Source organism: Coptis chinensis, unplaced genomic scaffold (assembly GCF_015680905.1).
Source record: "Coptis chinensis isolate HL-2020 unplaced genomic scaffold, ASM1568090v1 utg1828_pilon_pilon, whole genome shotgun sequence".
Lineage (NCBI taxonomy): Eukaryota > Viridiplantae > Streptophyta > Magnoliopsida > Ranunculales > Ranunculaceae > Coptis > Coptis chinensis.
Window position 1 is genome coordinate 198,441 of NW_028238117.1, and position 21,846 is coordinate 220,286.

Sequence of the window (21,846 nt, forward strand, 5' to 3'; positions counted from 1 at the left end):
TTAACAGACCCGATTTTTCTGTTAAACAACTAAACAAGCTCCAAGGATCTCAAAAAGTAACTGCAACGCAACCAAATAAAGAAACAGAGAGATGGAAACAACAAAAAAAGAATATCAATATAACCACATAAAGAAAAAAGATGGGTGGGGAGAAAAAATCTCTGTAGTCCTCCTTAACAGCCTCAATCAATCCAATGACCTCAGAGAAACATGGACAACAAGAAAGCTTGGTAGAAACATTCCATTTACATATGTATATAAATATATATATATATATTGGCCGGCGAGATTGATGCAACATCAGTCCAATTAGATAAGTAAAATAAATGGACAGAACGGCAATAGCAACATTCTCATCATACAAAACTGGGTGAGGAAATGTGGGGAAGCAGCGGAGGGATTGGGCGGCGTTCTCCCAGCAACAGCTGGAGTCACTGCCTGTCCATGTGGGGTACGTTGCTGTTCATTTGTTGGCAGTGGATTTTCTGGCCCGGGTGACAGGGCTTTTCCCTTGCTTTCACTGAGATCTTGACCTGTATATGGTAGGTACATAACCATGGAAACAGGCAGTGGAACATAAGCTAATTTTGGCAGTGGAACATAATAATTTCAAATTTTGTTCAGATTTTTCAGAATATTTCAGAATTCCAAATGGAATTCCAGTTTTTGGAGCTGTCGGAATTCCAACAATTCTGAAATCCCAAACTATGGTAGTATTATTACACATTAATATGCCAAGATGAAATTCAAGTTACAAACAGCTAGCGAAAATGGTTAAATTGTTATACAAGATAAATGTGAGTAATTTGTGTACTCACAATTTGAACGTGACCAATGCAGTTTCAGATTTTCCCGATCATACACAATGCGGTAGCCAGTCATAAAGTTCTCTGCATAAGCAATTCACTATGAAGTAATAAAACCAAAGGAGGAGGCGAGGGGAGGGGGGATAAAACATTAAAATTCGGCAAAAGTATCTCAACTTACGGCCGATGATTCCAAAGTCTCCTTCGATGGACTGTATAGCTAGACAAAATCCGGTGACTCCCTGCGCCAACAAATCCAACCATTTAGGTTTGACTACTTTCTTTGGAGTTCACATAAGAACCTCCTTGCACAACAAGAGTTAAAGAAATTTGTGTTCCTCAAAGAGGATTATATAATTTGAAAACAAGTTTTAGTTATTCAAGTTTTCAACAAATAAAGAGCACATCAAACATCTACAATCTCAACTAATCCAAACATTTCAACTTGAAATTTGAAGCTGAGTTAGGGTGCTCTCTTTTTTTCTCAAACATTTGGATGACAATAAAATGACCAAAAAGATAATGAGTTTATGCAAAACAATATTAGGAGAAAACATTATCTCAAAGGGAACGAATGAGGGGTTTCCCAAATCAAGAGCTAAAATAAAGGACACCCCTCTATTACTTCATGTACTGAGAAGTGTACTTCTTGACGCTTGAAGTGAGTCTCAGAGGCGCTTGAGGCTTAATAATTATTATTATTATCATAATTTTCTAATTATAAATAGTAATAATAACAGTAATAGCAATAATAGTAGTAATACCAATTGTAATAAAATTTATAACAAGTAAATGAGGAAAAATGTGGTTGGATGATGGAAGGTTGTGATTTCTAATAGACTGAGGTGTTTTGATTTTCAACACATAGCCTAACAGGGAGTTTTTAGTCATTACTCTTCAAAGAAGTTAAGAGGTAATCAAAAGAAATACATAAAATTAGAAAATGGAAAAAGATATAAGACTTGAGCCTCAAGGCAGTAAAATCATAAAAGGCTCCAGGCGCACCTTGAGGCTTAAGCCTCAGCGAGTTTTCTTAAATCCTATCCAGGATTTACTGCAATAGAGAATAAGCTCTAGCACACACTTTGCAGACAATTAACAAGTTAAGAGATGAAAACTCGGATCAAGAAACAAAGAATATACCTGATCGCCATATATAAGGAAAATTGGATTACGAACAACAAAGGTATTGTTGAGTGCAAACATTAATGTCACAGAGGGAATCTTGCGCAACTCCTCAGAGCTGTTACATAAGCAGCAGCACAAATAAGCAAGAATCACGTGGGAGAAAGCTCATAAAGTACCCTTTACCAAGTGCAGCAACCTTACCTGGCCTCATAGCAGTACTCCCATGGGGATCCTTCATAGCTGGACCTTTTAGCATTTACTCTTCTGTCAAACTAACATATAGAAAGAAAAGTGTTGGGCTGGTGAAAAGGAGCCAAAAACATAGTTTAAAAAGAAAGGCAAGAAATACCTCCAAAGAAACTTTCTTATAGGCTTCATCTGGAAGCAATGTGAATGATGTCCCACTATCAACCTGTGCTTGGAAGCCAGATTGCTTAATACAAGAAGTCCCAATACAACAATCCTTCACTTCAACCATGTAGGCAATACTGAATCAAAGAACAAGCTAATTAAGAAGAGCGTGAATTGAAAGGAGAAAACAACTGAAAGGGAAAACAAATCAATAAGAACGCAAAATCATCTAAGATAGATAATTTGGAAACATGAACAGCTGACCATAGATAATGTGCACCCTAGTTGGCTTACTATTTTCCATCCAAAGGCAAGAAAGGAGTAGATTCCTGCTTAGAAGGTCCTTGGTCCCCAAAGAAAATTCTCCCAGAGTCATCTTCATTAAAACACATTGAGAAAGAATTTCTCATCAATCCTGCTTTTGCAAGGACACTTGGCACTGATATGTCACCAAGCCCCAAACCCATAAGACCATCTGGAGCAACTCCATCCAAATAACCACCGCTTTGCTTCCTGCCACAACTGCATTAAAAAGAGGACAAAAGAGAATCTAACCTCAGCAAACATCAGAATAAAGTACCAAAAGGATAACATCACAGTGTACATTTAAAGAGAAGTGGATAACTTAGGTGGAAATGTACAGCAATAGAGGCAAACAGAACAAACCCTATAAAGACTGGAGCATGTGCTGTACTTCTTGATGCATGATCGTTGTTTGTGGACAAATGTAACGTATCCTCGACAAGAAACCCAGAAGTTGAAGTATTTTCTGAATAATACTTAACTATGTAAGGACAGGGTTGAGCTGGATTTTTACAGTTTGGACCCAAATCACATAACTCATGGCTACAAGACAGGTGCTTGCTGGTGCTTGATGCAGATGGGTTATACTCAGTTAGATCTCTATCCTGCATAATAGATGCCCCAAATACGAGGGAGCACCTGCCAATCAATCAGAAATGAGTGCTACACCTGTTATCAAGACTTAGCACAAGAGCTCTAAACTCCACACTTGTCTTTGTTATAAAGAGTAACATATTGACTACAAACAAATAAATGAAGACAATCAACATGCCAATAAGGAATTTGTTACATAATTGCACATCTATTTTAGATACAACTAAACAAGTAAGAGAAAATACAGGTACTAAGGAATTATTCAAACTAAAAAGTTTTCTACAAGTGCTAATCAACATGCCAATAAATTAGGACCCTGAAGACCTCATTTTAGTTGAAATAGGAATGCAGGGAAGAAACCATTCTTGGAGTTGCAACACACAAACCCCAGCCTAAACTCTAAAATCTAAAATGATACCTCACTCTCATTTCCAACACTTGAAATAACGGACAAGTGGACGACCAGACCTAGAAAATAAATATATCAATCATATGTCAATAGAGCAAAAAAAAAGTCTATCAATGGATGACTTGCATATTCAATGGCTACATATGTGTTGGAAATGACTGCTACATGGCATTACACACAGGTTTACACAACATTCCTCTTCAAACTAGTTGCTTCTTGGCATTAAACACGTTTGATGTTTAATCGCCAAGTTTGACAATCGTAATATTCTCTAGTAAGTACATTCCCATGCATAACACTGTCGGTTTAAGTGTAAATTTGCCCCTATCTATTTGATTTTCATTTTCAGATTTACAAGGAGATGGCATAATTACACCAAATCAGATAAAGAAGAAGAAAAAAAGAGGGTGGGCATATGCATCAATGAAAATTTAATATGTGGCAGACCAACTTCGGCATGGCACACGAGAAAAGTAATGATAATAGTTGGCAAGTTGCATACCAGACTACTATAATAAGTAGAAGACAGTGGAGCACATTGTATGCAATCACATGGAAGCCAAAGAAGATCACTTCCAGTATCCAATGCGACAAGAAAAGAAACATTTGGTGTCCCGATATCAATCCACGAGTAATGCAACCTGCCCAATAGAAAACCAAAAATCGAAATTGTTGGTTTAACAGATTAGACCATAATCATTTCCAATAAATGAAATCTATCTAGCAATAATACAGGCAAATTCAACCAATATGCAGAGTCAAATACGATGACATGTACTTTTAGCGCCACCAATACATAAAACACTCACTTCTTTTGACAACCATTATTGTGTCCAGGAAGACTGAAAATAAATTTCAAGAGGCAGACCTAGAATTACAATTCAGTAGAAAAGTATTGTATTGCAGTAACAACACATTGCTACAAAATAAAATAAACAAACACACATATTTTTCCAATTAATCAAAAGTACCAAAGACCTCCAAATAAAGCATCAATAAATGTTACTCAATCTCATTATTATTCACATTCAATAACCAACTTTAATTATAACTAGTGTCTCCATAAACACACATAAATAAGTAATTCCAAACTACTTAAAATGCAAATTGTTAAAAACTCAGCTACTCATAATTAAAGAGTAGTTAGTTAGTTAGTTAGTTAGTTAGTTAGTTAGTAAGTGAACTAACCATCCAAAGTCATTTCCAAAGGACATGGTTTTACTTCCTTGAGATGGAAAAAGATACTTGTACTGCCCACCAAGCTTCATTTCCTGCCTCTGCAAATCATTACCAACTAAAAGATTATAATACTCCATACTTCTCCGCCTTGGCCAAGAACTACCACCAGAGATCTCTTCATTATTATCTCTAGAAACCTTAAATGCTACTTTTGCTTCTTCAGAGAACCGGTGTATTAGCTTTGAAGAAAATGTATATGCTGTTGTAGCCCCAGTTGCAAGTAGTACTAATGTTGATACAAATACTAGTAACTTTGCTTCCATTGGGGATAGAGAGAGATCTGGAGTTTGAATAAGTGATTGAAAGTTGTTAAAGATTGGATCTTTTTTCTGCAAAATGAAAAATTTAACACAACGGTTTTGGAAAGTGTGTTCTTTTTCAAGAAGAAAAAATTGGGAAAGCAGATGCTGTAGTGGCAAATGTGGCATATCTATTATATATCTCGGCAACTGAAACCTGAAACTATTGGCATATTGATTAAATATCAGTGTTGTTTTTTTTTCCATATTCCATAATGAAAATAGTATGTGAAGAAAACACATCTCTGGAATCTCAATCACTATATCCACACTTAAATGTAAAAGGACTTGATGATACAAACAGTTTTCATTGAGTTCAAGAAAGAGTCCATTTACATACAACACTGCAGCTGTTGTTTTGTAATAACACATTTTGCAGGGTAGATGATATCTTCAAACATATTCTATTTAGTGAGACCTGAGAGAGGGGAAAATGCACATTCATTTGGGTGCATGAACTGGTGCACGCTGGGAAAAAAGGATCAACCCTAACCAACAGTTTCTGCAGAGTGAAATTTGCTAACGGCAACCCTTTTTTGTCTGACATCCATCAATGTCAAATGAGTGACGAATAAATATTTCACCCATTTATAGGCTACAGAAAAACGGTCAGTTTGCAGAAGTATTTCTTGTTCTCAATCTGAATCAGAATCATAATTTACTGACGATCTCACTGTCCTTCTGTTATAATTTCCATCCACTTCTCCATCTTCATCTTCATTTTTCTTCTCAACAATTGCACCTGAAACACAGTAATTTAGGAACTGAACTTGATTTAGCTACATAACCAAGAACAAGATAGTATATGTTACCTTTCTTCATTAGTAAACGCTCTAAAGTCTTTGTGGTAAAATCATCTTTTGCTCCAAGGTCTTGAAACCCAACCACCCTATCTATTGCGACTCCTTTCCTGAAACAGATGATTGCACCAAGAATCTAATGTTTATGCCCGGGGATCTGATTTGAAAGTTAAAAATTTAAACATATATTCATATGTCAAAATAGAGTCTAAGTGACAATGTGACATTACTCAGCATTATATGATTTCACCTTTGTATATCTGCAAAAAGGACTGAACTTTCCAGAGCCCAATTTATTAACTATACAGGCCTTTTGTTTCCATGGACATGTCTCACATGGTTATTCAAAAATATATCATGTCTGTGTATGGTTCTCTATTCACAGCATGCAACAAAAGAAGGTTAAAACTATGAATCATTTTTAAGTGTGGATGCATGCACTTAAAGCATAGTCTACAAGGGACACTAAAGTTTAAGAGCTAAGAGATCTGACTAAGGTATATACTATATACACATGTTCAAAATATCGCAACAGGCGCAACTTTTGGTGTTGAATTCATTTATTTTATGACCATAATTTACTATCACGAAGCCTACTTCATGGCAGAATCACATTATTACACACAAACAATCACATACACATATGAAGAAAAGTGTTGGGTTGGCCGCAAACAAGGTAAAAGCCTAACCTGAAGAATATAACACAGGGAAGGGTTTGAACTCCTAGCTTAGCAACAAAGAAGGGTGCATTCTGCATTTCATCAAAGAGTTAGTTACACCTTTGTCCCACAAAACCACTATCCTCGCATTTTTGTTTTCTTTCCATATACTTCCTTGTGTTACTGAGGTGCAAATAATTGTATCCAGAAAATAAAGGTCACGAATAAGAGAACTGGTCTTTGCACTATGTTTAACTAACCTCCGCATCCAGCTTGATGAATTTAGCTTCAACATGTCTCGGTGCAAGGGACTTTAGATGCTTATCCATAATCCTGCCAGGGCCACAAACATCAATAATCAACCAGAAATCTTGCATCCAATGGTACATTTTAGCTCAAACTAGAGGAATCATTTACTTGCAGCGGTAGAATTCCCTATGATAGAAGTGACAGATCACGTTCTCAGTTGCAGTGACCTCACCCAGAAAGTCCCCTTCAGATATCTCTCTGTATTCTCCATGACCCTTCTTTTGTAAGGCTTGTCGCTTCTCTGCCTCTTTCTGTTGGAATCAGATTTCACTTTTAAAAACATAATTATACACTCAGTCTACCTTAAAGCACATATATTAGACTTCCAATGTTCAAAACCAATAGTTTGTAAGTTACACACCTTAAGGGCTGCAATCCTGTCCGCGTGTAGTTTCTCCAGCTCAGGATCCTAAACAGTTAAAAACGGCATTGAGAGATATAAAACAATAGGTAGACAAACAATAAGAAACATGCTACAGAGAATGACTTACATCCATCAACTCATCAAGATCAAATTCTTCATTATTCGTCGACGCTTGCGCCTTTCCTTGAACTACCAGTTCCTGTAAAAGGATTATAATTTAATACATCCTAGTACAATTCAGTACAAAAAATTAGCATTCTTTATTTTACATTTTGTCCACATTTGTATATATATATCTCAGCCAATCACATTACTCCTAACAAGTGACCATGTTAAGTAATTTTATGTGATCATGAACAATTAAGTTACTAATTACACTATACCTAAAACTATCTCTAACAAAATCCAAGCATTGGCCTATTCTTAGTTAACTAGTCACATGGACTTATTCACATTGTTTAGTTTCTAATTTTGCAATGTTTCATTGATTCATTGTCAAAGTTTATACCTTTTGATAATCACGAGCAGCAGCAGCCATTACATTTCCGAAATTTAAATCGGTCATCTTGGATTGAAATTCATCAGGATCCATTTTTCTCTGGGCGTTTTTTGTGTAGGAGATCAACTAGTAAGTAGTACAGGGAAATAATAATAGGGTTGGAATGTGGTGATAGAGAGAGAGAAGGGTTGTAACTTGGGTTGGGTTAAGCCCAAGCCCGATGGACTAAAACCCGATTTTTGTTGGTCATGGGCTAATATGTTAGATCCGTGGTCTGGGTTTGGTTTTGTAAAATCAAAACCCTACTTGGTTTTGGGTTGGGCTCGAGGTTAGAATATAAAAAACTGAAAAACCAAGTCCGTGTACATATATGTACGTATATCTTTCAATTATTATATTTTTTGTAAAAAATGAGGTTAAGAATCTCTATGTAATCAACCATGCTAATTTCCCTTTTAAACAATAGAATCTCTTTGATTTTATTAAAAGATTTAATTTGAGTGTTTTTTATCTTATAATTTAAAAAAAAAAAAAAAAACCGAAAAGTTTGACCAACCCGATATTATCCGACCCAACCCGAATCGGTTGGGCTAGGGCGTGTAATACTACACTGACACACAAAATAAAATGACAATGACGTGGCATGTTGCAATGTCAATATTGCAGTGGTGAAAATAATAGCCAAAAATATATTTTCTTTCACTCAAAACACTTATTCTCTTTCCATTATCATATTTTCATTCTTATTTTTCATTTTCATTTTTTTCCATAACAAACCATCTATTCCATTGATTTTTCATAATACAACATTGATATTGCAGTGGTTTTTATGGTGCAACATTGACGTTGTAGTAGTTTTCATGATGCAACATTGATGTTGCAGTGATATAATGTAGCGAAATATTTTTGTTGTCTGGTATTTCGTTCGCAATATTTTCGATGTTGTTGATGTTCTGATTTTTATATTCACAACATTAATGTTGTAGTGGTGATTTTTATATTGTGTTGGTGATGTTGCGTTCCATGTCGCCACTATGTTGGTCAAGGGCTTGGGTTCTCTATTCAAGGGAGTTATTGGGCTTTGGTCCTGACCTCGGGTTGAAGCATTTGAAATTCGGGTTGGACCCAGATTATGTTTTAACCCGACCCAATCCACCGGAGTTCCACCCCTAAGAGAGAGAGAGACGGGTCTTCTTTTTTCAGAAAAAATGTTGCTAAATGGGCCTAATTGGTTATTAATGGGCCCAAAATGAGTTGCTTGAACTTTTTTCTCGACTTGAAAAGCACACTATCGCTAAATACATGCACCACGTACGTTAATGGGACCAACGATAGTATCTCAAAGCTCAAAAGATCCCAAAGAGACGTGGAATCTTACGATACCGCGAACAACGACAACAAACAAGGCATTTAGTACTTATGTATGTTCATCAAGCTCCTATGTTCTGCTTCTATGGCTACTACTGCACGAGCAATAATCTTGTGTGAATTGCAATCGAAGAAAACAACTATCCCGACGAAGGAATCAGCAGGTTCTGCTTCACTTGATAGCATCAGAATAGTACTACAACCTCGAGTTTGTAATTTGAGGTCTTATGGTTCAGATCGTGCTGGAGTGGTAAAGACGCGGAGAGATGTAGTTGATCGTGGAGATGTTTCGTCATTTTTTGCTTCTCTCTCCCAGTATATAGAGAACTCAAAGAAGACTGAGGACTTTGAGATCATCTCTGGTAGATTTGCTATGGTAATTCTCTCACTTACAACATATTTTTTAAATATTTGCAACCACCATGTGTTGATCATTCTATACATATTGACATATTGTTTGATCTCTAGCTACAATTCTTATTACCACTTCAAAGAGAATAATAAATAATTTTTGTTAGTTGTTGTTGTAAATTTGCAGTGAAATATTTTCTTATAATAATGTTCTTAATTCATGACGTTAGGTGGTCTTTGCAAGTACGATTATGGTGGAGTTTGTAACTGGAAACTCATTATTCCGAAAGATGGATTTACAAGAGATAACCAGAGTTATAGGAGTGTGTTTGTTCGCCATCAGTTGTTCTGTTGTTTTTGCTTGGGTTTCCAGTGCTCGAAACAGGGTGGGTCGAATTTTCACTGTTAAGTGCAACACTTTCATTGACTCTCTAATTGATGATCTAATTGATGGTCTATTCTACGGAAGTGATCCAAGTGATTGGTCAGACGACGTGTAAAAGAGTGTCTGTTCTTCAGTTGTTTCTGCACTTTGGGGAAACCTCGTTACGTGCATACAACAATACAAATGTGCAGGGGATTGAGTGTGTTGAAGAAACTAATCAAAGTGGGGGCAGTGTACTTAAGAAAATGCCCTCCTGTCAATGACGTTTTGTTGGACTGAAGTAGTGAATTGAAGTCCCTAGTTGAAGAATGAGATAATCTAGTGTTTATCATTATTCATTTGGTTTGTAACTTCTCATTGTATAGTTGAGGGCCTCCCTTCATAGGACTATTAACGACTCGGTGTTTATCACTGAGCCTTTCATCTATCCAGTAATGGAATATAGATTTACTTTGTACAATTTCCACACATCACTCGCACCCTAAAATAGCTCGTAGTCTACACTTTATGCGCCATAGTGATTTAGTGCTACTGTAAAATTATGTAAAACCAATTGAATAACAAGAGGAATGCATGTTTTATTTGAAAAGAATTGTAGTGGGGTTTTGTGAGGAATTCTGAGAAGGGGTTTTATGATATAACACTGTTTCAAGACTAATAGATCTGTACAATTTGAAGTTATATGCTACAGACCCAATTGGTAGGTTCAAAAATAGCTAATTACATGATTTTCAAAAAATCCAAGTCCGTAATGACTCAAAGTTGGTGGCTGAATTTTAAAAGACAGGGTACCAGGTACCAGCACTTTGTAATGAGCACACAACCCTTTCTCATATTTTATTTGTCTTTATAATCTCCTGGTAATCAAACATTCTAATGCAATTGTAATCACTATTCAGTATTGCCAATGAAATCAGCGCTCTGACCATCTTACGAGCATTTGAACGAGAAGGAAAATAATAGAACCAGCTGAGAGATAGAACGGTAATATTATGAAATCATAATTAAGGTTTAAGGACACAACTGAAAATAACGCCGTATTATCCCCAAACTTTTAACTAATTGCAAAAAATTTCAAACTATAAAGATTAAGATGATCTCCCAATTTTTTTTTAGCAAACTTCCACTACCACACTTTTAAAAAAAAGCACAACTATAATAAGAATATAATTAACTAAAAAAAAAAAACTATTAAGCCAACATTTTAATAAAACAACATTTTTTTTTACTTCATTTTTTACCCTTACAAAATTATGATTTATTTTTTTTAGTCTAAAACTATTGACTAAAACAAATAGCCAAAGCCCAAAGCCCAACTGTCCAATTTGTATAATTCTAATAATCCATAACATATTCGTAAGCTTTCCCTCTTTTCATTCTCAAATAAACAAGCGGTCATACCTCAATCCAAAAAACAAAAAAACAAATTCATAAAAACTTGCAACGCAATTTGTTGCACATTTGTCATAATTATTTGTAAAACTTGTTATCATTATCAATAAAATTTTATATCAATTTGGATTGGATTCACAGACAATGTGTATGCAAAATATTTAGTAGTTCACAATTTTATTTATCAATAAAACATATATAAAAATAATATATGTATTAATTCTAAAAATCATCCATAATTCAAATACATATCAATGAAAATTAAATAACGAAACATATATTTATCGAATGAATAAATATGATAGCTAATCCTTCTATTTTTAGTCGTTTATTTTAGGTTATTGGGATAATGAGCTTTTAAAAAATGTAAAACTTATATTTTTTTATTTTTTTGATAAGTTATTTTTATTAAAAGTATCAAAGATACAAATCGGCCAGCTTTAGGCCATACCAGTGAGAGATGACCTCACATATAAGGCATACAAGCTCTGACAAACAAGTAACGAAACTACTCTCCTAAAGTACTAATCCCCTCATCTCCTTGCCTCCTGATGATATCATCCCAATGCATAACAATGTCCCTGAGTTATAGTTTGTTATTTCCTTTAAACCAGATGTCTAATACCACAAGAATGCTTTAACTTCGATATATGTACGCTACATATGGTGGTCTCCTCCTGAAAATGTGATTGTTTATAGCCTTCCATATAGCCCAAATCACAGCATAGGACACCAATCTCCATATTTTCACCCCAAACCCCCTACTTTTCAGCCTCGTCCATGCTACTAACCATTCCTTCATAGTATTAACCTGGGCAATTCTTGGAAAGGCATCTCCAATTGGTTGCATGAGAACAACCCAACACTCTAAAGCAAACGGACATAATAAAAATAGGTGCATGATGGATTCACTTAAACTACTACACATAGTGCGAGTGGGTGAGACATCAAAACCTTTACGAATAAGTCAATCACCAAGTTAGCGTGTCACCTTGTAAAAATCCAATAAAAATTATTGGGTTATGATACTGGAATAAGGACTTTCCATACAAGTTTCAAAAGAGATATTGATCTTAGTTTTTGGTCAGGACTATCAGAGACATGCAAATAAAAATAAAAAGAGTCAATCAGAGAAAGTTCTTTCTTTGGTCCATGCAACTTCATAGAAAGATTTTGATCTATAAAGACAATATTTTCCAAAAGGGTCGAAATATTCACATATTGCTCTGTCTCCCAATCATTATAAACTCACCGAAGGTGAAGGTTCCAACTGATGCCATTGTGGTCCATTCTACCAAAATCTTGTACCACCCCAATTTCCTATTAGATGCTTGATAGACACGAGGGAACTGGTTTTTGCTAAAGGTTTATTCCCAACCCATACATCTGACCAGAAACATACACGATTCCCATGACCCAAAATACGAGTAATACCAGCGCAAAAACTAGGCATCACTGTGAGGATCCATTTCCATAAGTTACCTCGATGAGAATGTGACACCTTATTAGGGCATCCACCGACAGTGTTATATCCATATTTGGCTACTATTACATTCTTCCATAGTACACCATCCTCTTTATCATATCTCCATAACCAACGGCCCAACAAGGCTTTGTTCATTGTCACCAAGTTTCGAATTCCGAGTCCCATTTTCTCTTTGGGCATATACACTTTCTCCTAGGCAATAAGGTGGTATTTTCTATTCTTTTCTATACAACCCACAAAAAAAAATCCTAAACCCGTCGCTCAATGATTTTCGCAACACTTATAGGGATTGTGAGTAAAGACATGTAGTATATCAGTAGATTAGCTAAAACATTGTGAATAAGAATTAATCTTGCCCTTTTGGTTAGAGGTTTACACTGTTTTATATAAAACTTATCTTAAAATAAGTTATACAGGTTACGGGTTGATAACTCGAACTATTAGATTCGAGAACTAATTAGGTCTACTAACGGATTACTCGGGTTAACATATGTGACCCTAATTCAACCCATTTATTTGATGGGTTTGGCGGGTCAATACTTAAATAACCCAAAACCTTTTTTTCCAACCCGAACCCGCTAATTTCGTGTCGGGTCAGAGGTCGTGTAAAAACTACCACTGCACCCTAGGTTCAACAATCAATAATAATCGAATTTTGGTTTCAACGATACAATCGAAAGTCAAAATCTCAGTATTCAAATATTTCACAAAATTTCCCAAAAAAATATCTCCCTCTCAGTCTCTCTCTCCATCTCAAATTTCAAATTATTATTATTATTATTATCATTTCAAGGTTGCGTTGTTTTCACGCACCGAAAAAATCAAAACCGAAGCCGCCTTCTATAAATCTACAGTTTGTATCTCCACTCTTTTTCAAAACAAACCATAATTATAATATGAGGAAAACAAGGTCTGCGAAAACGAAAGCAGCAGAAGAAGAAGTTGTGGTAGATAATAATAATAATAATAATAAGAGGAAGAAGAATAAGAAGGTTAATGAACAAGATCCACCAGAACAACAAGCTGGTCCAAGTAGACGTAAGCGTGTTAAGGCTCCTACTACTCCTGATGAATTTTTCCAAGAGAAACGTAATATGGTATAATAATTAGGGTTTTTAGTGTTTCTATTGGAAATGTGAGTGGTTGTTATTCTGGATTCACAAATTGAAATTTGAAATTCGACTTGGTTTTCATTTTTCAGGAAGATTTATGGAGAGCTGTTTTCCCTGTTGGAACTGAGGTTTGATTTTGTTTCGTTTATTGTTTATTTATTATTACAGCGAAAAACTAGATGATTTTGTTATTATGTAATTTTAATGCAGTGGGAACAGTTTGATATGGTGTATCGGTTCAATTGGAACTTTTCAAATTTAGAAGTGAGTATGAAAATTCCATATTATATTTTTTTGTTGGATTAGTTTATATTATACAACAACAATTTACTTAACGCTAATAAAAACATATTTTGTTCAGGATGCGTTTGAAGAGAATGGAGTGCTTCATGGCAACAAAGTTTATCTTTTCAGTTGTACTGAGCGTAAGTTTTCATATGTCTTTCCGGTTCTACTTAGGTTATATGCATTTTTAATATGCACATTAATGGTCTCCCGTTTCTGTTTTTCAGCTCAATTGGTACCTGTGAAGGGTGAAAATAAAATAATCTGCATCCCTGTGGTGGTGGCAGTAAGTTCCCTTTGCAAACATTCTGTTTATGGACCTCATTGAGTTAACTCCTCGTTTTGGATCTGTGTGAATGTTTCTTAGGACAATTGCTGTTTGCGGTTTTATCTTTTGTTGCTTATAATAGACTTTCGGAAATTGTGATGGGATTGGTATAAATTTGGATAAGATCATTGCGGAATTACTAGTGAAACGCTTATAATTTCTAATACAAACGGGTAAACTTATAATAGTAAAGATGCACTTAAAATAATATTATGTGTTTCTTTTTTGGCATTAAAGAACAACTCGAATGATTTTTGATAATGAATATGGAAATAAATTGTTGAATGGGGAAATAAATCAGGCAACTTGATATCTGCTTATGAATAAACTTATAAGTCCGGAGATGATTTAATCGTTATTATGTAGCTTGTAAGTATTAGCATACTCATAAATGCATTTATAAGACCTAAAATAAAAAAAGAGGGAGGTGTCATTTACTGATAGGTATTGGCCTTTTTACTTATAAAGACTGGAATATATTTTGTCTTCAAAATTCCAATGTCTCTTTACTTGTTTGTTTTGACGTTAGACCTCTATATCTTAAGCAAGCTGAAGTAGAAGCTTGCAAAATGACTTATCTCCAGGATCACTTCAGTACCATTTCTAACTTGGAACTGTAGACATTTAAGAGCATTAATTGCAGAACTTCCTATTGCACAATAACTCTTGTGAGCACAAGAAGCTTGTGTGTTCCTCTGCTGGACAGTAGCCGTAGCTGATAACTGTTATCTTTTAACATACACTGGTTTTACATGTTCCACTCATTCAATAAATATGTAATAGTGTAGGATCACATAAAAAAGTGTTCCAACTAATATTCGTTTTGTATCTCATGCAATGCTTCATTTACCTCTATTTGACAGATTGTGTCTCCTTTCCCGCCTTCCGATAAGATAGGTATTAATTCAGTTCAAAGGGAGGCCGAGGAAATACTTCCCATGAAGAAAATGAAAATGGATTGGGTTCCATACATTCCACTAGCATATAGGTATTCTTTCCTAACTTTTTGTTGTTTTATTAGACCTTAATTATCATTTATTGAAATTGCTATTCTATCTCTTAGCTGTTTCTGAATTGATGCGATTTTACAATACTCTATAGTCTATCCTTCCAGTACATATATTTATATGTTGTTTCAATTGATTTTTCATACAGGGATAGCCAAGTGGATAGATTGAAGTCTCAGATTTTTATCTTAAGCTGCACTCAAAGAAGGTACTATGGTCTTCATTTTTCCCAGCCATGGATTTTGTATTCCTGTGCTATCAGTTATCAATTTAGTATTGTACATATGATTAAGATCAAGTTAGTTGACTATTTCTTGTGATATTTTATTGCTCATATGGCTCATAGTTCCTAAAGTTAATTATTTGTGTTTTAAGTTCATAATCTGGTGAGGGGGATGCTGATTTTATTGGCAAGACTGAATACTAAGTGCGAATTGCACTAGAATGTTTGATTTCTAAAGCTGGGATGTCAAGCCAAATAAAACGTGAGAAAGGGTTCTGAACCCATTTTCATGCTGTTTATTTTTCTAAAGCTACAGTGTTTTAGCTTTAAAAAGGATTCTAAGTAAAGGGCCTACATGCTTTTCTCCTCAATTTCTAGATGACACTTTTTATATTGCTAGTGCTCATTCCACCTAACACACACCATTGGATGTCTGTTTCTCTATATTGCATCTTTTTTCTGGTTGAGACAAGTTTGGCTAACACACAAGTTGGTAAGAGCTACGCATGGAGTAAATTGTTATTTTCAAATTACTGAGATGTGAATTAAGGAAACTGCCTGTTTACTGCTTGGGGTGTCGTCCTTGTGCTACTATTGAAACAAAATCCATTGACATCTGTTTCTTGCATATCCGCGCCTCTCACTGTCTTTGGAGTTATACTGAGCTATGAGCTATCAAAGCAAGATGCTGTCTTCTTTCAATAGTTTTGGTCCTCCATTTTGCTGGACCCCTGCCTTGTTTCATTTGGTCACTAATTTTGAATCAGTATGGACTTGAATTTGTTTGAAAACCATGTAATTTGTTCTTCCTTGACCTGCCGATTTTGTTTTGATCTTAATTATTTAATGATCCAGCTCTATTAGTCTTGGAACAGTGTTCTATCCTATAACACCTTCAGGAAGGTTTTCAGTCTATATGGGATAAATATTTCAAAATTTGCTAGTGCAGTCTTCAATCAGAATTACATGATTTCTGTTATTATTCACTATAACATCCAGTACCATTTTTTTTGACGCGGTTGCTTGTATGCTTGTCTAATGAAATTCTTATTTTCTTCTATCTGTTTGATGCAGGGCTGCTCTAAGGCATCTGAACGAAGAACGCGTCAAGAAATATGAATATTGTCTTCCTTGTGAGTTATCAATGTTAAACGATATTTGCCATTTAAATTTTATTTTCTTGAACATCAACTCTTTTGACCTTATCTACTAGGCTGCACATAGCAGGTCCAAAATCATGAGGGCCCTGTCAGACCCAAACTTATTTTTCATTTGGTTGTTAGAAACCTAGGTGCTAGGTGTCCTATATCTTTGCACTTTAAACCCTTTTTCTTCGGTTGTATGAGATTAATTAGTAGGAACTTAAAAATTAAAATGAAGAGGCCCATTGAAATCTCAAGCTATAAGGCCCCTTGCAAGTTGTGTTTTGGACAGTGCAGTTATCCAGCTCAGTATTTGAAGTCAGATGGTTGATTATTGGGAAAAATGAAGAAATTTTGTCCAAGTTGTTTTACTTTGACCACAAATCCAGATTGTTGTTTTGGTGTAACTATCCCTTCTCAAAGGATTTTCCACAGGAGCACCGTCGTGGTGGCTCTTGTCAGTTACACATGTGGAACATTAATTAGATCTTTGTAATAGCTTTTGGCACATCTGACAGTCTGTAGTTGTCTGTTAGGTATTATTTGATACATTTTGTGATGTTGTCTGGTGTTAATTTTTTTTCCCCTTTTTTGGTGGTGGTGGGTAATGGTTAGGGTAGAATTATCAGATGTTTGTGTGAAATCACATGTTAGATACCACTACTCTTTTGACACCTATGTTACACGGACACGTGCATCCGTATCCGACATGGATACGAAGTGTTTGACACATCGAAATACAAAAAAATGAGGTATATCACATACAATGTGTCTCGGACGCATGGATACGTATCCCAAACTGATTATTTTTAAAATATGGTGTGTTCATGCAGCATAATTTGACACCGTGTTGTAGATACTACTTTTTTTGATATTTGACATTGTTCTTTGTGCAGATTTCTACCAGCCTTTCAAAGAAGATGAGTTTGAGCAGAGTACTGTTGTCGACATCTTTTTTCCTGCTGAACCACCAGTAAGTTTAAACATCCTGAAACAAATAAACAAGTTTTTCTTCCAGATTCTTTGTCTTGAAATTTTGTCTATTGCAAAATTTTGCTCAAGTAAATGCTATTGTTGTGCTTTGATAAGATAATTAATTTATCTCGTTCTACCTGCAGGTCGTTTGTGAGTTTGATTGGGAACTTGATGAACTTGAGGTGAGGAATTATGTGTATGTTTTCATGAGTTTTGATTTTATCTTCATCTTATATCTTTCCATCACATATACCAGAGGTTATGTTTACCCATTGGTCATATTCATCTGATCTTAAATGGAGGCATTGCATAGATAAACTGCATATAATTAAAATTTTATTTGTAGAATGGCCCTAGATTAAACCTATTTGATTGCATAAATAAATTGGTTTTCATGAGTTCTGATGTGATCCTTATCTTATATCTGTCCACTGGATATACCAGATGTCCAGATGTTATGAGTATCCATTGGTCATATTCATCTGAAATGGAAGCATTGCATAGATAACATGGTTATGAGTGCCTATATCCATTAAAATTTCATTAACCTATTTGATTGGTTTGGACTTGCGTGTGTATAGTTTATACCTCATGTACATAATTGCCACAATCCAAATAGCTTTTGTCGACCATTGCAACAATAAATGGGTCGCAAATGATGAGCGACAGGAAATTTTTGTCTATATTCAGGAAGCGTTTCTTGTCCACAGAATTTTATATGCTTCTAATTTCCTGTTCAAAATATTGTTTATGTGATGTGCAGGAGTTTGTTGATGAGAAAGTAACAAGCGAAGAAATATTAGAAGATCAGAAAGACGATTTTAAGGTACTCCTTTATCATTTAAGCATTTAGTTAGTCATTTATGTTTGTAAACCGACTCATGTGCATGCCATATTTCCCGCAGAATTTTGTCAGAGAGAAGGTCAGGGAAGCCAAGAAGGCTAATAGAGAGGTATTATCACTAAAAACATGTTAGCACTTAGATTTAATTGAAGTATAGACTAGCATAGACATAAAATATTCCGATATATCTGAAAATGTTGGTGATACCAGAGGTATTGATATTTCTGATAGTTATCCACAGATTTTTACCCCTTTTCCAGTATTGCCATCACCTGAATATATCGAACCGATTTTTATCTATATGTCGGGACATTGACAGTTCTTTATATCAATGGATAATAGGTAGTTTGTGCCTCGTAGACTAGTGTCTAGTGGCATGTTCTCATGTGAAAACCATTTATGTTTCCTTCCTTGTAGGCAAAGGATGCCCGCAAAAAGGCTGTAGAGGAAATGAGTGAGGATACCAAGACAGCATATAACAACATGAGGTTCTACAAGTTCTACCCAGTGCAGTCACCAGATACTCCTGATGTATCCAGTGTAAAGGTATATTTCTCTCTTGCTTCCATGGAAAAGATTAAAAGCTGATCAGTAGTGTAATTGAAATGCCTTTCTTAGAAATATATATATATTTCTCTCTTGCTTCCATGTAAAGGTATATATATATATATATATTTTTTTTTTGATTGGCAAGCCTGTTTTAAATGAGATCAGTAACTCTTTGATGCTAGCGGGGTTCAAGTCCCAGACCTCTGGTATCATCACTCAAAGGTTTTACCGACTTTGCTAGTCAGCACCTGCAAGCCTTGTTTTTAAAGAGATCAGTAACTCAATAGTGTGTAGTGGGGTTCGAACCTTTGACCTCTCGTATCATCACCCAAAGGTTTTACCAACTAAGTTAGAAAACACTTACTTCTTATAAATATATTAATTAGTGGTACTTAATTTTTTTTTGTTGGTTGGATAATAGTATAATACCCTGTGAAGGTCTTAACTATTATCTATTATAAACTTTGGGACGCAAATCACACAATTTGAATGACAATACTTCCTTATTTGCTTTGGTAGGATAGCTAGGTTCCAGTTTGCATGGTTAGGTTGAAATAATTGTAAAACATGAATCTTAATTCATGAAAGAAAAGGAAGAAGAAAACACTGGATAATAATTAGATCCAAGAAGGAAGTATCATTGATATTGTCAAGATGAGAGACTATCTAATTATCTTGAGAAGTGATGTTTTGGCTATTGAGTAGGTGCCGACTAGCAAAGTCGGTAAAACCTTTGGGTGAGCATCAAAGAGTTACTAATTTCATTTAAAACAGACTTGCCAATCAAAAGAAAAAAAGTTTTGGTTATTGATGCTATATATATTTCGCATAAAGGGAAACAAGGTAGAAAACAAGAAAAGTATGCTGGTGTAGTGACTTGGAACCTAGGAAGCACGGATACGGATACGACACGACACGGATACGCGGACACAACATTTTTAAAAAATATAGGATACTGGATACGCATAAATACATTTGAATAATATATATATATATATATATATATATTATAATTGAGCATTTTTCAAAATTAAAATTAAAATGGCAATTCTACTTCATAAAATGACCAATTCAAAAAAAAAAAAAAGTTTTGGTTATGGATGAATGCTATATGTATACATTTAATTCATTTCATCTTTATTCTCTTGCATCTCTTCTTATCTTGGAATTTCACAAAGTTCCAAATTTTTTGTGAGATTACTATTCCCGCGTGTCCCCCGCGTATCGGAAATTAAAAAATTAATTAAAAAATCTGATACTCCAAATCGTGTATCCGAGGTGTATCGGGGCGTATTCGTGTCGGATACGTATCGGACACGGATACTTCACCCATACAGACGTATCCGTGATTCATAGCTTGGAACATTGAATTCCTGAAAGGATGCATCTGTAGTTTATTAATATTTATTTTATGCTAGATCGGTTAATAGTATTCATCTGACTAACCATCTGCTGCATCTCTTTTGTTGGTTGTTTTGCAGTCACCTTTTATAAATAGGTATTATGGGAAGGCCCATGAGGTCCTCTGATGGTCTCTCATCAAGGGCAGCTGGGTTTTAGTGTTGGAGGTTCCCCTTCAGACCTTGGCTTGGCAAGTTAATTGCTTTCAAAAATTTGACCGCAGGTCGAACAATTTTGTTATTTGAGTGGGTAAAAGACTGCCCTCCACTCCACCTCCTTGGTGTTCCCCCCAATAGAAAATGCTAGAAACAGTTGTTCAAAATCCTTATGTAACAGGCAGTTTGAGATAAAGTTTTGTTGAGGTATACAAACACTCAGGTTACAATGGTTTCACCTTTCTTTTCCTTTTTGGTAACTTGCTCTCTCGTCAGCTACATGCCTACATGTTTATGTATTTTAAGCATGGCCCAAAATATCGCCGAGATATCCGATATCTCGCCGATATATCTCGGTAAATTGGTACACCGAGATCGATATTTGCGATATATATCCACCGAATATTGAACCCCATTTTTTCCGAGATATATCGGAATTTCCGATATGAAAGTTTATATCGCCGAGATAATCGATATTTCCGAGATAATCGATATATATCGGTTGACTTTTTGACCAATTTTTAATAATTTAATATTGAAATTTCCGAAATATCCGATATATCCGAGATATATCGGCGAGATATCCGAGATATATCGGTGAGATATCCGATATTTTAGAAACTTTATAGTTATCCGATATATCCGATATATCTCGGTTTTTGGGTACACCGATATATGAACCGATATCGAAATTTTGGGCCTTGATTTTAAGAATAATTGAGATGGCGTTGCAGATTTTATATTCTTTGTATGAGCAAGTAGTCTGAATTGAAGTTTTATTTTATCAAAAGTAATACTTGCACTTGATTACTCTTGTTTGCGATCATGAAGTGTGATGCTACAAGCCTACAACCTGCGGGGATCATGAAGACCATCTGTTTATAACTTGCCTGGTTGCCTGCCATTGGTTAGTAGTGGACGTATGTCATTCTAAGGGAGGCAAGTTCATATACAAACTCAACCCTTGGTGCCTGTGCAGCTGTGCTTACTGTTTCATAAAATTCAAATTTTAGTCCAACTACATATATCTTCGGCCATGGATGGAGAACTTTTATCTTGATAAAACTTTTGTTCTTGTAAAGT

General features: G+C 35.2%; 4 protein-coding genes across 5 annotated transcripts; 2 read left to right on the forward strand and 2 right to left on the reverse strand.

Moving 5' to 3' along the window:
- Positions 1-94: 94 nt before the first annotated feature.
- Positions 95-5,246, reverse strand: LOC147473761 (Eukaryotic aspartyl protease family protein). Of its 2 annotated transcripts, none has more exons than XM_086587081.1 (10): positions 4,780-5,246; positions 4,094-4,232; positions 2,952-3,193; positions 2,580-2,807; positions 2,284-2,422; positions 2,136-2,206; positions 1,950-2,049; positions 988-1,048; positions 819-890; positions 95-533 (listed from the first exon to the last, which is right to left on the reverse strand). In XM_086587081.1, the coding sequence occupies exons 1-10, from the start codon at positions 5,091-5,093 to the stop codon at positions 310-312; spliced, it is 1,590 nt and encodes a 529-aa protein (XP_086443207.1). In that variant the 5' UTR covers positions 5,094-5,246; the 3' UTR covers positions 95-309. The 2 variants fall into 2 exon arrangements, with proteins under 2 accessions (XP_086443207.1, XP_086443208.1); XM_086587082.1 differs by having other exon boundaries at positions 2,952-3,227; positions 4,780-4,941.
- A 175-nt stretch (positions 5,247-5,421) lies between these two features.
- On the reverse strand, positions 5,422-7,990 carry LOC147473762 (thioredoxin domain-containing protein PLP3B-like). The gene is made up of 8 exons (XM_086587083.1): positions 7,770-7,990; positions 7,389-7,460; positions 7,259-7,306; positions 7,006-7,148; positions 6,849-6,921; positions 6,619-6,680; positions 5,942-6,039; positions 5,422-5,871 (listed from the first exon to the last, which is right to left on the reverse strand). The coding sequence occupies exons 1-8, from the start codon at positions 7,851-7,853 to the stop codon at positions 5,765-5,767; spliced, it is 687 nt and encodes a 228-aa protein (XP_086443209.1). The 5' UTR covers positions 7,854-7,990; the 3' UTR covers positions 5,422-5,764.
- Positions 7,991-9,113: 1,123 nt separating this feature from the next.
- Positions 9,114-10,324, forward strand: SEP2 (stress enhanced protein 2). The gene is made up of 2 exons (XM_086587084.1): positions 9,114-9,504; positions 9,710-10,324. Exons 1-2 carry the CDS (start codon positions 9,184-9,186, stop codon positions 9,977-9,979), a joined length of 591 nt encoding a protein of 196 aa, XP_086443210.1. The 5' UTR covers positions 9,114-9,183; the 3' UTR covers positions 9,980-10,324.
- A 3,064-nt stretch (positions 10,325-13,388) lies between these two features.
- Positions 13,389-21,570, forward strand: LOC147473764 (protein HEAT INTOLERANT 4-like). Its single transcript, XM_086587076.1, has 15 exons — positions 13,389-13,839; positions 13,944-13,982; positions 14,065-14,118; positions 14,216-14,279; positions 14,367-14,425; positions 15,331-15,455; positions 15,623-15,682; positions 16,772-16,830; positions 17,736-17,812; positions 17,958-17,996; positions 18,578-18,640; positions 18,720-18,767; positions 19,076-19,204; positions 20,689-21,068; positions 21,476-21,570. The coding sequence occupies exons 1-14, from the start codon at positions 13,639-13,641 to the stop codon at positions 20,734-20,736; spliced, it is 1,065 nt and encodes a 354-aa protein (XP_086443202.1). The 5' UTR covers positions 13,389-13,638; the 3' UTR covers positions 20,737-21,068; positions 21,476-21,570.
- The last annotated feature ends 276 nt before the right edge of the window (positions 21,571-21,846 follow it).

Bases quoted from the DNA above. Each gene is read 5' to 3' on its own strand.
- LOC147473761 (XM_086587081.1), bottom strand. From the start codon at position 5,093: ATGGAAGCAAAGTTACTAGTATTTGTATCAACATTAGTACTACTTGCA. The intron at 4,233-4,779 runs GTTAGTTCACTT...TCTATTGGGCAG, and splicing joins TTTGGAAATGACTTTGGATG to GTTGCATTACTCGTGGATTG. The intron at 2,050-2,135 runs GTAAGGTTGCTG...CTTATGTAACAG, and splicing joins GAGTACTGCTATGAGGCCAG to CTCTGAGGAGTTGCGCAAGA.
- LOC147473762 (XM_086587083.1), bottom strand. From the start codon at position 7,853: ATGGATCCTGATGAATTTCAATCCAAGATGACCGATTTAAATTTCGGA. The intron at 7,307-7,388 runs GTAAGTCATTCT...TTAACTGTTTAG, and splicing joins ATCTTGATGAGTTGATGGAT to GATCCTGAGCTGGAGAAACT. The intron at 6,681-6,848 runs GTTAGTTAAACA...GATGAAATGCAG, and splicing joins TCATCAAGCTGGATGCGGAG to AATGCACCCTTCTTTGTTGC.
- SEP2 (XM_086587084.1), top strand. From the start codon at position 9,184: ATGTTCATCAAGCTCCTATGTTCTGCTTCTATGGCTACTACTGCACGA. The intron at 9,505-9,709 runs GTAATTCTCTCA...TCATGACGTTAG, and splicing joins TCTCTGGTAGATTTGCTATG to GTGGTCTTTGCAAGTACGAT.
- LOC147473764 (XM_086587076.1), top strand. From the start codon at position 13,639: ATGAGGAAAACAAGGTCTGCGAAAACGAAAGCAGCAGAAGAAGAAGTT. The intron at 16,831-17,735 runs GTGAGTTATCAA...TTCTTTGTGCAG, and splicing joins ATATGAATATTGTCTTCCTT to ATTTCTACCAGCCTTTCAAA. The intron at 18,641-18,719 runs GTACTCCTTTAT...TATTTCCCGCAG, and splicing joins ATCAGAAAGACGATTTTAAG to AATTTTGTCAGAGAGAAGGT.